Source organism: Theobroma umbraticum, unplaced genomic scaffold (genome assembly GCF_002168275.2).
Source record: "Theobroma umbraticum cultivar Fairchild unplaced genomic scaffold, ASM216827v3 scaffold_130.0, whole genome shotgun sequence".
Lineage (NCBI taxonomy): Eukaryota > Viridiplantae > Streptophyta > Magnoliopsida > Malvales > Malvaceae > Theobroma > Theobroma umbraticum.
The window spans coordinates 6,441,278-6,455,082 of record NW_018397264.1 but is presented as its reverse complement, the minus strand read 5'-3'; the positions used below and the strand labels follow the sequence as shown (position 1 = coordinate 6,455,082).

General features: G+C 37.3%; 4 protein-coding genes and 1 pseudogene across 4 annotated transcripts; 3 read left to right on the top strand and 2 right to left on the bottom strand.

The window, feature by feature from the left end:
* The first annotated feature begins 210 nt into the window (after nucleotides 1–210).
* Nucleotides 211–1,521, top strand: LOC110421983 (proline-rich nuclear receptor coactivator). Its single transcript, XM_021435724.2, has one exon. It carries the CDS (start codon nucleotides 424–426, stop codon nucleotides 994–996), a length of 573 nt encoding a protein of 190 aa, XP_021291399.1. The 5' UTR covers nucleotides 211–423; the 3' UTR covers nucleotides 997–1,521.
* A 3,018-nt stretch (nucleotides 1,522–4,539) lies between these two features.
* On the top strand, nucleotides 4,540–5,476 carry LOC110421984 (protein DMP2-like). The gene has a single exon (XM_021435725.2). It carries the CDS (start codon nucleotides 4,695–4,697, stop codon nucleotides 5,256–5,258), a length of 564 nt encoding a protein of 187 aa, XP_021291400.1. The 5' UTR covers nucleotides 4,540–4,694; the 3' UTR covers nucleotides 5,259–5,476.
* Nucleotides 5,477–7,122: 1,646 nt separating this feature from the next.
* On the top strand, nucleotides 7,123–8,100 carry LOC110422051 (protein DMP2 pseudogene; annotated as a pseudogene).
* A 929-nt stretch (nucleotides 8,101–9,029) lies between these two features.
* Nucleotides 9,030–11,087, bottom strand: LOC110422084 (DNAse I-like superfamily protein). Its single transcript, XM_021435863.1, has 4 exons — nucleotides 9,987–11,087; nucleotides 9,695–9,902; nucleotides 9,476–9,605; nucleotides 9,030–9,396 (listed from the first exon to the last, which is right to left on the bottom strand). The coding sequence occupies exons 1-4, from the start codon at nucleotides 10,913–10,915 to the stop codon at nucleotides 9,128–9,130; spliced, it is 1,536 nt and encodes a 511-aa protein (XP_021291538.1). The 5' UTR covers nucleotides 10,916–11,087; the 3' UTR covers nucleotides 9,030–9,127.
* A 605-nt stretch (nucleotides 11,088–11,692) lies between these two features.
* LOC110421181 (tRNA/rRNA methyltransferase (SpoU) family protein) lies at nucleotides 11,693–13,802 on the bottom strand. The gene is made up of 4 exons (XM_021434689.1): nucleotides 13,466–13,802; nucleotides 13,270–13,371; nucleotides 13,045–13,171; nucleotides 11,693–12,255 (listed from the first exon to the last, which is right to left on the bottom strand). Exons 1-4 carry the CDS (start codon nucleotides 13,670–13,672, stop codon nucleotides 12,035–12,037), a joined length of 657 nt encoding a protein of 218 aa, XP_021290364.1. The 5' UTR covers nucleotides 13,673–13,802; the 3' UTR covers nucleotides 11,693–12,034.
* Nucleotides 13,803–13,805: the final 3 nt, after the last annotated feature.

The following is a 13,805-nucleotide window of genomic DNA, read 5'->3' as shown; positions in this document are numbered from 1 at the left end:
CCCAGTTTAATGGGTTCTACATGACATGGACCCCGGTCACTTCAAACCCGAGCCGCCCGGGGGGTGAGGGTCCCACTTGACGCGTCAATACAAAGACGAAGACCGAAGAAGCTCACCACGAACCCGACCCCCACCCTCTTGTTCCTCCGCCATTTCTTTCCCTCCCCCCCCCCACCTATATATTTCCCTTCCCTTATCTCTTCCCTCTCGACAGATTATATTCACAGCCAGAGCAAACAAAAGGAAGGGAATTTAAGAAAAAAAGAGGAAAGATCAAGCGACCCTCCCTTCTTCCTTTGATTTCCCCTTATGAGGAAGAAGAGATCGTAGAATTCTCGAGTCCTTCCTTTTTTTTTTGTAAATTTATTCTTCTAAATCTCCGTTTCTTTTAAATTTCTTGGGGGGTGTTTCCGGTAAATTAATATGGGGACTGAAGTTTTACGGCCTCAGGATTGTTTGATCGAAAGGATCCGGGTTGCTCCGGCGGCTTGTTCTCGCCGGAGATACGGAAATGGTAGCTTTAACCCTAGTTATTATTATAATAATAACAATAACAACAGCGGAAATGGTAGATTTAACAGGAAACCCGCTCAGAGGAAGCGGACCGGGTCGGAGCAGGCGATTACGAAGAGATCTGGTTCCGTCGATGACTTGAAGACGGTGAGGAACAATGTTACGATGGAGAAGGTTACGATTTTGAGAAGAGGAGAGTCGTTGGATTCGAAGATCAAGAGCAGCGGTGGAAGGGAAGGCGGGTTGGTTGTTACGGGTACGGATCGTTTGGGTCCGGGTCCTGAAATGGTCCGGAAGCAGATCAGGATTGTGGATATTAGGTCTGCGGTGACCGCAAAATCTGACATGTACGCCGGATCTGCGTTCGCGGTCTCTCCGGCTCCGAGTTCGCTTCCTTTGCCGTCTTTCTCGAAGAAAAAACAGGTTTCTATCGATGATTCAGCTACTAGGGATCTCCGTCGCCTGCTCCGACTTGATCTCTGATATCCGAATGTAGATTTGGATCCAAAAAAGAAGTATCCATGTCTTCGTCATTATCTCTCTCTCTCTCTCGCGATCGGTTCGTCTCTAGTTAGATCTCTCCGGATATTTCAAGATCCGATTACCTCCGTGATATTTTTTACAAAGCGGTGGACGGATTTGAAAATCGGAGAAAAGATTAGGGGCGATTAGATAAATATTCCAAGTTGTATCAGTTTATGGGTTAAAAAAAAAGTGTGGGTCTGTCTCTTATTATGGGATGATGAAGAAAAAAGAAAAAGGAAGAAAAATTAAGGGGGGTTGAAATGTAATATTAAGGAATTGTAGGTGTGGGGTTGGGTTTTTAAATGTCGGGCTGTAATGAATCTGTGTTGTGCTCTGTTGTGAAGAAGAAAAAAATTGTAAGAGAGATTTGCAATCTCGTCCCTTTGTTGTAAAGTAAAAGATAAATTAGGGAGTAATCTGAGCAGATTTCTTTATAGTTTATCTTTTGTTAATGGATCTTTAGATTTCTGTTTGTTTTTTTAATTTCCTTTTAATTCAAGGAATGGAAGGCAGAGGAAAGGGGAGACTCATGATTAAAGACTTGAAACGCCTTTCCTTCTGTGGTGGCAGTGTCGGCTTGGCGTGAGCCGTGTGGAATCCTTTCACGTTATGTGGGCATGGGGCGATGGCTTCCGAGTCTTGTCCCAATTTGTGCACCATGGGCCCTCCCTCAATCTGAACCATGCAACACAAAAATCTAATGCTCATAAATTGAGGTCTCACATTTGCTTCAATTATTATTATTATTTTTGCATTCCTCTCATTGATTTGGAGGAGATCGTGACCATTCATTCATGACTTCCTAGAGAAGAACTACGAAAATTTATGGTAAGAATTTATGCATGCATCGTGTCACAATCATATAGGAGAATCGATTGAATATTTAAGTATTTATATTATTTTCAATTTATGAGGTTTGCAGGTTGATGTGGATTGCGACATTTTATTATCATAAATATAATCAGACAGATGATCGATGATTAATGTTTTAATTTTCTCTTGAACTATGATGGAAGATTGGGGAACGTGAAATTATTTCAAAAGTAGTTGGCAATAAAGGAAATTGCTTGCAAAAAAGTTTGATGCAGTGTGTGTTACTGCAAGTAAAGGGATACTATTAGTTGTTTGGAGATTTCAGTCTCCAATTTGGACGAGGCTGGTATGATAAGTCACTTCCTGACTTCCTCCTAATTTCCTATCGGAAGGTCTCTATCATGTTTAGGTACAAGGGGAGGAGATTTTTTCTTTCCCCTTGGATTCTCAAGACAAGACTCTTATTTTTGTTTTTCTTTCTTTTGTGAGTTTGTGATGTGCAAAGATTTGATTGCTAATTCTTCCAACCCTTTTACCATTTTTTCAAATCTTTGAATAGGTTTGGTGCTCTTGCAAGCAAGAAACTGGAAAAAAGAATCCAAAAGTTTGAGGGGGGGCATATTAATTTATCTTATGCATATATTGACCATGAAGATAAATACATATAATTCAAAGCTATACACAGTAATCATTGGTTTATTTCAGCCATTTTTGGGTAAATACTTTTTTGTCGTTGAATTTTATTTCATTCATTTCCAGCCAACCCATTTAATTACGAAGACGAAAATGCCCGGCCATGGATGGAACTTGGAAGCGCAGGTGCATGCTTCCTATGTGGGCCTGTGCCGTGTTCTCAGAGTTTAAGACAGATGTTAAGCAGTAATGAGACTAGAGCCAGCCTTGAAAGCCCTTCTGCCTAACAGTGGATGACCCAAATCACCTACTTTCATCCCATACTCCCATATTTCATGCCATTCATTTCTAGGTGAGTGAGTCCAATTCCAAAGATGAAAAGCAAGAGATTAATTTATTTAATTATTCATTTATTATGAATCAATGAATACTTTAGTAGCCAGCAAAAGTTACTTGCAAATTCAAAGGCCAGGTTCATCACATTCTAAAAGAGACAATTTTGATTTAGTTTCTAGTTCAAAGTAGCTCACTTACACCAACCATGATAATTGCATCTAGGAAAATCTAATTAACTAGATCACAGAAACTTCAATAAGTATTAATTTTGTAAGTTCCGTATTCCATATTCAAATTACGTATAAAGCATCTGACCCATTTAAAGAAACAACCATAAGATTGTACAATACTCTCCTTAGGAGTTGGAAGATTAGCCTGATAGTGATCGAGCTGCTCACCAAAGTTGTGACCCAAAATCAGGCACCAATTTGGCAATTAGATTAAAAACGGTAATTGTACAATTTATTAGCTGATATTCTCGATTAAACTCGATTAATACAGTTTTGGATATTTATAAATGAATACAAGTAGATTTTGGATTGAAAAATTAATACTCGAAACGTTTTTGGATGGAATTTGAATTTGAGGGTTAAGATTTTTGCTACTCAAAATTGTTTATATATAAATAGAATTAGATGTGGATATTGAATAAAATTCGTTTCAATCTGGTTGAATGAAGGAAAAAAATTCTTAAATTTTGCAAATATCCTGATTTGAACCTTGGCAAATCCATCTTCTCTCAATACCTTAGTCCAATTTATGATTTTGTAATAACTTGACAAAATAATATAAATGATGTCACAATTGATATTTTATTTCATATTTAATTATTATTTTTAATGTGAATTTAGAAGTAGGTTATCATGTTAAGTTTACTTTGTAAAAATGACCAGTTTCTTTAAAAAAAAATTTATAATATAATATTGTAATTTATAAAATTAAAATTCTGGGTTGGATAAGATTGAATTCAAGTTTTTTATCGGATATTTACTAAATAAACAATTTCAAGCAATTACCGAATATCATTAATCAATTTCGAGTGCTAATATCCTACTCAATCGGCTTTAATTAACAATTGACAAGACTTAATTGTCTTGTTGATTATGCAAATCTTTAATTTGACGCAATGCTCACATATCAACTTCTATTTGCACTTAAAACAAGCATAAAAATGACTGCACATCTCTCAAGCAATACTTATTTTAGGGGTTTATATATATTTAGCTTAATAATAGCTCTCAATGGCAAATAATTAATTAACATAACATGTTTTTAAATATGGGTCTTAATATAATCAACTAAAAAGGGTATTGGGATAAGGATAAATATTGCTGGCTTAAATAAAATTATAATACTCTATCTAGTAAGAGTCATTAATTAATTAATTGATTTAGTCAAATTGATTAATTAGAAATTTGTAAGTGAAAGCAAATCGAGTAGTGATGAATGCAAACCCTGTTTTATGTAAAAAATGAGATCATTTACTTGTCTGACCCAAATTAAAACTTCATAATAATATTTATAATTAAAATCTTGTACATTTTGGATGCTCCGACTTATAAATAATTGGTTTGTATGTTGAAATCAAAGCTTAATGATTTGCTTTGAATGTTTGGTTCATGGGAAAATTGATTGAAGATAAGGCATGTTGGCTTTGAATAAAGGGTTCAAACTTCATGCTTAAAGCAAGCTCTCGAAGAGTAGAAGCAAAACCATTCTATCTATAGGAGCCCAATTTTACGTACAAGCAACTCTCTCCTATCTCTCAACCTCCACCGGCCCCCTTCTCTCTATAAATATTCCTCAGGAATACCTCATTTTCCAGGAAATTAAGGAACTTCACCCCCGCATCCATCTCCCCAACCCTACCAAAAATGGCTAAATCCAGCAGCTCTTCCTCGTCAACTTCCGTCTCGGACAAAACATTTACAGGTCTCTCCAACCTTATCAAGCTCCTCCCGACAGGAACTGTCTTCATATTCCAGTTCCTGAACCCTGTCCTAACCAAAAATGGTGATTGCAGCCCTGCCAACAAGGTCCTCACCAGCATTCTCATTGGACTTTGCGGCCTTTCCTGTGCTTTGGCTAGCTTTACAGATAGCTACAAAGGCAGCGACGGGCTAGTTCATTATGGTATAGCCACGGTTAGTGGTATTTGGCCTTCTACAAACTCGGGTTCATCTAACTCGTCAAGCTACAAGCTGAGGATCAGCGACTTCGTCCATGCATTCTTCTCTGTCATCGTCTTCGCCGTGTTGTCTCTGTTGGATTCCAACACCGTGAAGTGCTTTTATCCATCGTTTGAGTCTACGGAGAAGGCTTTGCTCATGGCTTTGCCTCCTGTCATCGGTGCAATCTCGGGAGCAGTCTTCATGGCATTCCCTAACAGCCGCCAGGGCATAGGCTACCGTTCGAGTACTGATTCCTCAAGCTCTTAGGACGACTCCTACTTTGCTTGGTTCATGAATAAATATTAATTGGTTTATCAGGATTGTTAGAAAAAAATTTGTAATCTTCTTTGTTTGTTCTTTCCCTTTTTACTTTGTAATCAAAATATTGGTTTGGTGAAATGTAAGAGGGGAGGAGGAGGACCCCTTGAATTATTTTATGTACTAGGGTTTGATGTATTATGAGATAATGGTATATTTCCTTCTAAGCTTTTCTTAACTTTGAAAACGAGTTTTAAATTGAAAAAATAAAAGAAAATTTCATTATACAAAACTTAAAAAGATAATTTCATGTCCTAATTAATGATCAAAATTCTTTTTATTAGCATATGGATCATGCAATTTAAGAATGTCTCAAATTGTAACGAAAAATGAGGGCTCAAAACTTGGATAATATCACAATGAAATTCTTTTGATGACGTTTTTCATCATAAAGAACCAAAAAAAATTATAAGAGATGTTTGGAATGTGAACCAATTAATTTGAAAAACTTAAAAGATAAATAATAGATTAAATTTCAACGCATATGATATATTTTAAAATAATTTTTTAACAATATTTAAATATTTTTTATTTATTGTTACGTAATTAATCTCGAAAACTTAAGTGTTAAAATTTATAAAAAGATATATAACTATTTTTTGAAATTTCATGATGAGCAATAACTTAATTATGTTTGGTTTGCAAGAAAAAAAAAGGGTTAAAGGTAGGGAATTTAAGCAGCAAGTTCAAATTTGGATTTCTCAATTCCAAACAAGTGAAAAAATTGATTCATCATCTTTTTGCTCCAAACTAATTATGATCAAGGTCGTTGACGTAAACCATGCAATGAAATTCAGTGCAAATTATGTACTTAAATTCAACACCAAACAATCAAAGAAGGAGATGAAGAGTAAGTAAAAGAACATGTCAAATTGGACAATGGCCAAAGGGAGATGGCAAAGGACAATGATCCATGCATGGGGACATTTTCAGTCACTATAGCATTCCCGTTGCAAAGGGGCGGCCGCCCTCTTACCTTTCAACAGGCAAAGGCTTTAGAGATTGTAATCATCTGGTTGAATGAGGGGATCAGACTGGTAGTTAAACATCTCCATTAGTTTTGCTTCAAATGTCGTGCATTTTTAATACTATATGGTTTCCCCCATTGCAGAAAAGTCAAGTTTAACTATCTTTTCCCTAGAATTAGAGGTCCTAGCACGTTTGTTTGACATCCAAGCAACACCCAATAAAGTTCTTAATTAGCTTGCATGAACTGGATTATCTTGTTCTTTATCTTTTGCCAAGAAATAATAATCAGAAACTTGACAGTTTCCTCCGAAAAATGGTCTGTCTCTTGACGATACCAGGCAATCTGATTAGCTGACTCCCAAGATAATAAAAACCTTACCGACAATGTTTGAAGGCATTGATAGGTAGGTTTGCTTCTTCATCAAATTGTGTTAAACAAGCAACCCCTTTGCAGTAGATATAGTACTCTGGATTAAGCATAGTTTGCCTTAAACAATACTAGTCTGACACATTCAACCAAAGCAAAAAAAGTGTTACGTAAGGGATCCTAGAGCCAATTAGAACCTTGATTTATCCCTCTAAAAAATGAGAAAAAACAATGTCATATGATTCTTCTTGGTATGTAAGTTGGGTTCCTTATGATTGGTTGATGCTTAATTTGTCTCACATGTTCATTTGAGACCACATTCAGTGCAAGAAGTTTCCAATTCTGCAAGGTTAAAGGCAAAAATTATGCAAGATTCTGCATACCTTGAAAACAATTTGTTAACAGATTTGAGCTCAAAGCAAGTGTTTTACGTTTCTAACTATTATTCTATCCTCATTAGGTCCTCTACGCATCTCTCTGATTACTTCATTGAATTTTACGTGGAAGCAATCCTCTCCATATTCTTTATCCATTCTCTCCAATTTCTCCTAAGATGTTTTTTTACTCATATAGTCAGATTCTTCCCCTATAAATACATACAAGAACAGGCTCACTATACTGCAAATCCTGAAACATTTCTTCCGAGGGTTCCTTCCTGGTTTGAAAGCAAAACAAACCCAAGATGGAATTTGATTCAATATGCTCGAAAATCGGCAACCTTATCAAGTTCCTTCCAACAGGAACAGTCTTCGTTTTCCACTTCCTAAACCCTGTTTTCACCGACAATGGCAACTGCGACAGGCTCAACAAGTACTTGTCGGGCATCCTCATTGGCCTCTGCGGCTTCTCTTGCATCTTCGGCAGCTTCACCGACAGTTACAAAGGGAGTGACGGTAAAACTCATTATGGGGTAGCAACTTTTAAGGGTCTTTGGCCATCACCCAACTCGGAATCAGTGGACTTGTCGAGCTACAAGCTGAGGTTTGGCGACTTCGTTCATGCTTTCTTTTCATCAGTCGTGTTTGCTGTCTTGGTCCTTTTGGAACCTAACACCGTGGAGTGTTTCTACCCATCGTTTGCAACCAGTGCCACGGCCTTGCTCTGCCTTGTCTTACTGCCCCCGATTACGTTCGTAGTTTCTTTAGCATTCATATGGTTCCCTGTCAAGCGCCATGGCATTGGGTATCCTTCAACTGATCAATCTTCGAATAAGATCGATCCGCTTCTTCCATAAAAAAGTTTCTTAATTAAAGTTTCTGTAATGTCAATCAAGTTTTGTACTTTTTGTTTCTTTTTTTAAATAAAGTTCGTGCAATTAATATAACAAGTGAATGATGGAAGGATGGATATGTGCCATTTTTCATTCCCTTGAATTAGTATGTATGTAAGTTTCTTTTCTCATAAATAATTAATGTGGTCTGAGTTAATGATATTTTCCTTTGTATGGTTAATAATTTTCTTTCTGAAAAGTAAAATCATTTCGATAGAAGGCATGGGACGCATCTATTGGTATTTTCAAAAATTAATTAATATTAGTAACAAATCTTGATTGCAATTAATCTTTGTCTTTGGGTATTTATTAGTTAAATCATTAACACTAAGGAAAAATAAAATGAAACCATTACTTTTTTTATTAAACTTAATTTTAATGATGAAAATAAGATTTATCGTTCAACCGACTGCATTTATTGCATCACTTTTAATGAGTATTATTATGATACGTAATCGCTTATCACGATATATTAATATATCATGTTATTATATCACATTAAATATAAAATATTACCCAAATAAAGATTTATTTTCTGTATTTATATGAATTTATTTCCTCTAGTTGTGATGATTTTTTATTTGATTTGATAACCTGATTGAATTGAATTCTAGCAGTTTCTTCGGCCCAAATCGAAAGTAAAATGTCTTTGGCCTCTTTAATGGGGAGTAGACTTTGATTTACCTTGCAAAATAAGCATCTAATTTACAAGTGTTTAAAAATTCTTAAGTGAATGCATTCAAGAATAAATTTAATCTCATGTCTAATCAGCTTACAAGTTGAACATTCTTTCATTTAATCTCTGACAGAATGCTTTCATTTTCAACTAGCAACTTGAACGTATAATTAATTGATTTTAATTAATTTTAATTAATGCTTGTTAGTTGTTTTGAAGAGAATGACTTGTGAAATTCGCTTAGCCTTCTGGAAATTATATATTCTGCTCCATGTTTGACCCCTGGATTATGGGCTTGTGGTGGTTTGCCAACCAATGACTTAGCAAACTGCTGCTCATTTTGATAATCAGTAGGAAGAAAAAGAGTGAAAGATCATTGTAAATACACATGCTTGATCTATATTTTACATTAATTTCTGTGAAATTATGTGTCAGACATCAGGAATAGATATTGATATACATGCAATTTATTTTGGTTCAAGTACCCAATACGAGCATTGAAGCTATCTTAATGACAATGAGAAGGAAAACCAATTTCAAGCATTTAATTTCCATATGCCTCCAGAAGAGCAGGTAGAGTTTGTCACGCGTATGATCTTCTTCATGGTAGGTTTCCGGTGTCTTTTGATGACATTTTGCCGAGATTTCTCGCCTCCTTTCACCATATCAACCTGAACAATATGGTGATCTGATGTACCTTTGGATGAAATGACAGAGTATGATCCAGGAACAAAGTTGTATGGGGAATTTGATGATGCCAAAATGTAATCCACACGCGTGCCATACTTGCATGTTCCTTGAACATCTGCAACAGCAGAATTCATATAAACAAGCATGAAAACATGTAAAAAGGGGGAAAGAATATACTAAGATAGGTCATGTACTTTGGCCTTTGGCTATGATGACCACTGGTTCACATTCGCCGGCATAGTCTTTGGCATCTGTGTATTCTCTTCCCCTCAGCAACTTCATTACTTCAGTTCTTGGTCTAGGCTTGCCTATGTCCTCATAGTACTGCAATATTGGCATTGTCTCAAAACTAGTGTACTGGAAGATCAAGCAAAAATCCATCTTTGAATACAGCTCAAATGTGTTAGAATTACCTTGACTATGTCTGTCCATCTCTCTGATGAGTAATCTGATCCATTCAGGGAGTTCAAACCTCCTAGTAATAAGTGGGGAGAGTTGTTTGATTCAGTTATTGCTTTTATCTGCTTCATTCTCCAATTCTCATCTAAATGGTCAAGTTGGGTGCAGTAGAAGTTCACTTCTCCTGCCCAGGGTACTTCAATTGTGGCCTTGAGCACATTCCTGAGTTAACACCCGACATGAAGTTAGTAAGAATCATGACTTTGCAAACATCGTTGTTTTTTCCAGAAATCAAGGAATGCTCACCTGAAATCGTCATCATCAGCTATCTTTTGTACTGTCCATCTCTTGATTGGCCATTTCGACAGGATGGCGTTTCCATAGTCCGGAGCCCAACTTTCAGCAAAAACATACTTCATCCCGAGGGCTGCAGCTAAATCGGATAAAGGCTTCATGCCTTTTTCTTGCTGTGCCTTCACATCTTGAAGAGCCAGGATATCGGCATCCACCTCTCTAAGCACTTCTGCAATGCTTCTACCACTTTTCAAGCCCCCTTCATTCCAGAAGTTAATCATACTGGAAGGTAAACAAACAGGGGACCTCATAATGACATTGTTCCTGTTGATTCTGCTGGTGATCGTGTCCGATGCGCCCTCTTTTACATCATCCACGAAGGTGAGCAGTTTACTCTGTGCCAATGAAATCTCATTATCAGGAAGGTTGATTGACACCTTCAGTTTCGATCTGGAGGCCTTCTTTTGCTTAGAGAGACTTTCAGGACTGGTGTGGGAATTATGCAAGGGAGATTGCTTTAGTATACTCTTTGGATAACAATTCGGAGACTTTGTGTGAAGGTTGAACTGGAATGGACTTTTTAATGCCATATAATCCTCCTCTCCATAACTGAACAGACCTGCTTCCTCAGCTTCTGAAATGGCAGGAGCAAGAGAGAACATGGCAACATTAAATGTTGCAATTCTTATTGGCCTTTTAGGATTGGAAAAACCCAAGTCGCCATACAAGTGAATGCTGGAATTCTTGGTGCCAAGATTTCCTTTCCTCTGACCTTTCGAGTTCAACCTTCCCAACCTCCTGATGATAACCTTCGGCTTTGGTCGCTTCCTTATCAGCCACCTTATTCTAGAGCAAAGCTGACACAGTTTTCTTCTGAAAATACGCAGCATGTAAGATGCTTGATTGCTGCAAAAGATCCCTTGAATCTTTCTGGTCTGCATTGGAAGTTTCAGCACTTACCCACAAAAATCCCAGGAAACTGAGATAGTTTTTCCTCAACTGTTACATGGGATGAGTAGTCAAGAAAGCTCTAAATTAACAGATTTAGCAGGCAAGAACTGTGGATGGAGACACTGAAAAAATAGTTAAAAAAGACAAATGATAGCCAACTGCCCCAAGTAGAGTGGCGGGAGTTGAAATTTGGCGCTAGATTGTTGATCTCCTTCAACAACACGCCAAAACTACACTAACTACTACCACTGAATCAAAGGTTCTCGCTTCTTTCTTATTGGACCCACAATGTACAGGAAAGTAGGACGTAACAAGTACAAAACTACTAAAAAGTCTTACGTAAGTGATGCAAAGGTCTTTGCATCGAGCTACAGCTAAAATCCCAAACTTTCCTCAAAAGAGCTACCAAGACTTGTCTGGATCTAAGATTTTAGCAATCTGAAATGGATTTCCTCTCTTAATTCCTGTAGCATGACACGGCTTAAATGCAAACAACAAATGTCAATCTCAAATAAGAGAGAAACGAAGAAAGGATGCGCAAAGTTAAGGCCAAAACATGTGTTACACGTGGTCATGTCTGGTTCAACGTGTTAGCTGTCCTCAGAAAATGAACATCCCCATGAGTTTAATCTTTGGCTTTGGGGTCCTAGCCTCCTAGGCCGTTGAATAGGGTCGCAACCCTCGGAAGCCTGTTGAGATTGTACATCAGACAATAGAGAGAGAGAGAGAGGGTTCTACATACACGTGAAATTAAATTACTGCTGGCATACTTAATAGGCAATTATTATAAAATACAAAACAATAATGTGATCCTTGATATGACCATTACAATTTATAAAGATGCTGACCAAAGCAAACTAATACAAAACTCAATTATTGTCCAGAGTCATTTACGGCGCACTAGTCTGAAAGGACTCCCTTGTAACCCTTTTGCTCAATGGATTCAGAGACAGCAATTTCTTCAAAAGTCGGGCTTCTCTTCAGTTCATGGTTAGGTAGAAGCTGTTTGTCACATTTCAATAAGGGGGACCATTGGCCCAAATTACTTTCCAAAGTTCAGTGGCAAAGTTTTATCATCTGCAGATAAATTCGATCTTTGATTCCTGCGATCACTCCTCAGTAAACACTGAATCCAGAAGATTAGCAGAAGATGCACCACTTTTTCCTTCATCGAAGAATCCATTAGAAGCATTTTCCCTTCTTGATTTTCGCTCTTCAATGATAGAATTATCTGTTTCCGGGCAGTATTTTCGGCCCACCTGTTTCAAAGGTTTCTCAGCCACAACAAACTTGTTTCCATCACGAATTCTCTCTGAAAACCCTGCCCAAACTGCACAAGGACATGTATAAGAAGATTGACAAATTGGTTGCATAAGTAAGTTAAAGGGAAATAACATAAATTCTAGCATCCCCTTCAAAGTCAAGTGAAACATGTTCACCAGCTTAAACAACAACCAGTTGGACTTCATTTAACTGCTCAACTGAAGTAAAGACCACAAGTTGCACATAAGCAATAAAATGTAGACACAAGTGAAGAAACTCTATGGAGGGGTAAACACTACTTTAAGTTTGCATGATGGATAATAAGAACTTGAAATCAGCACATAAAGGGCGCTAATGACCAATTGATAAGAACAAAAGAACCAAGTACAATAACTTAGATGTATACAACATGTTCACGGATATGAACTGATCAACTTATACTAGTTACTTGGAGAACCAATCTGGTAGGAAATTGTAAACAACTAGTTATAAAAACTTCAGGATTTTAAAGGTTAATGATCTTGACTGGTTTTTCCCTAAAATTTATGGCAAGAATACCCATCTTCCCAACAATCCTTAACAACCTCACAAAAAGAAACCATAGAAAGATTTCACTCTTCCCCATAATCAACTATACTGGTGATTAAAAAACATTCAAGGGGATTACAAAAGTTAAAGCTTTAATACTAAGAAACTATCTACTCCGAAGGCACATTAACAATCACAAAAAAGCCATGAAATGAAGCAATTGAACCACCACGATTTGGTTAAACTTATACACCTAGAAAAGCTCATAGAAAATGGGCATGCTGACAGTTACAAGCATTTGTAAAGTAAGATTAGAGGTTTGCAATACCTCCAAAATGATGTAAAACAATAGAAGCAGCAACAGTGACATTCAAAGAGGCAGTGCCACCTCCATATTGGGGAATGTAAACAAAGAAATCACACATCTCACATTCTTTAGCAGAAAGCCCCGTTCCCTGTAAAGCATTAGATAAAGAAAGAAAAATGTTAAAAAGAAAAGAAAAAAAAACCCAATAATCAGAAAATTCAGCCAAATTTACCAAATGGATTTTACCTCATTACCAAGAAGAAAAGCAGTGCTTTTCTTGAAAGGATGCTCAGTTACTGAAACGGCACCGTCGGTGATCTCAACCCCACAAATATCACAATCTTTCTCCTTACAGTGGAAAATACAGTTAATTTCAATAAAAGGTTGAAGAAGAAGGGATTTTGGGACATGGGTTTGTTAGGGAGAGGAAAAAGATGTTTACTTTGAGGTAAAGGCGGGCGTCGGTGAGGGAATGGAAGTGGCGGAAACGGAGGTGGGAAGTGGAGCCGTGGCTACCGAAGGCGTTGAAGTCACGGCGGCCGACTATAATTATTTCACTGACGCCGAAGGCGGTGGCACTTCTAGCTAGCGTTCCGACGTTGTGCTTCTTTGCTATGTTGTGGACCACCACGTAGCTCTCCATCGACATGCTGTTTCCACTCTTTGTGATCCGCGAAGCTTGAAAGCTATGGAGGGGTTTTTCTAGGGTTTTATTTTTAATTCTTTTGCTGTCTGCTTTTGGGCCCAAGCCCAAGATCCACTTTCTTTAATGCTGGTCCGCG

Coding starts and splice junctions, on each gene's coding strand:
- LOC110421983 (XM_021435724.2), top strand. CDS start 424: ATGGGGACTGAAGTTTTACGGCCTCAGGATTGTTTGATCGAAAGGATC.
- LOC110421984 (XM_021435725.2), top strand. CDS start 4,695: ATGGCTAAATCCAGCAGCTCTTCCTCGTCAACTTCCGTCTCGGACAAA.
- LOC110422084 (XM_021435863.1), bottom strand. CDS start 10,915: ATGCAGACCAGAAAGATTCAAGGGATCTTTTGCAGCAATCAAGCATCT. Junction 9,903..9,986: donor GCTGATGATGACGATTTCAG/GTGAGCATTCCT, acceptor GTGTTAACTCAG/GAATGTGCTCAAGGCCACAA. Junction 9,606..9,694: donor GATGGACAGACATAGTCAAG/GTAATTCTAACA, acceptor CCAATATTGCAG/TACTATGAGGACATAGGCAA.
- LOC110421181 (XM_021434689.1), bottom strand. CDS start 13,672: ATGTCGATGGAGAGCTACGTGGTGGTCCACAACATAGCAAAGAAGCAC. Junction 13,172..13,269: donor CTTTTCTTCTTGGTAATGAG/GTAAAATCCATT, acceptor AATGCTTTACAG/GGAACGGGGCTTTCTGCTAA. Junction 12,256..13,044: donor TGTTTTACATCATTTTGGAG/GTATTGCAAACC, acceptor GTCCTTGTGCAG/TTTGGGCAGGGTTTTCAGAG.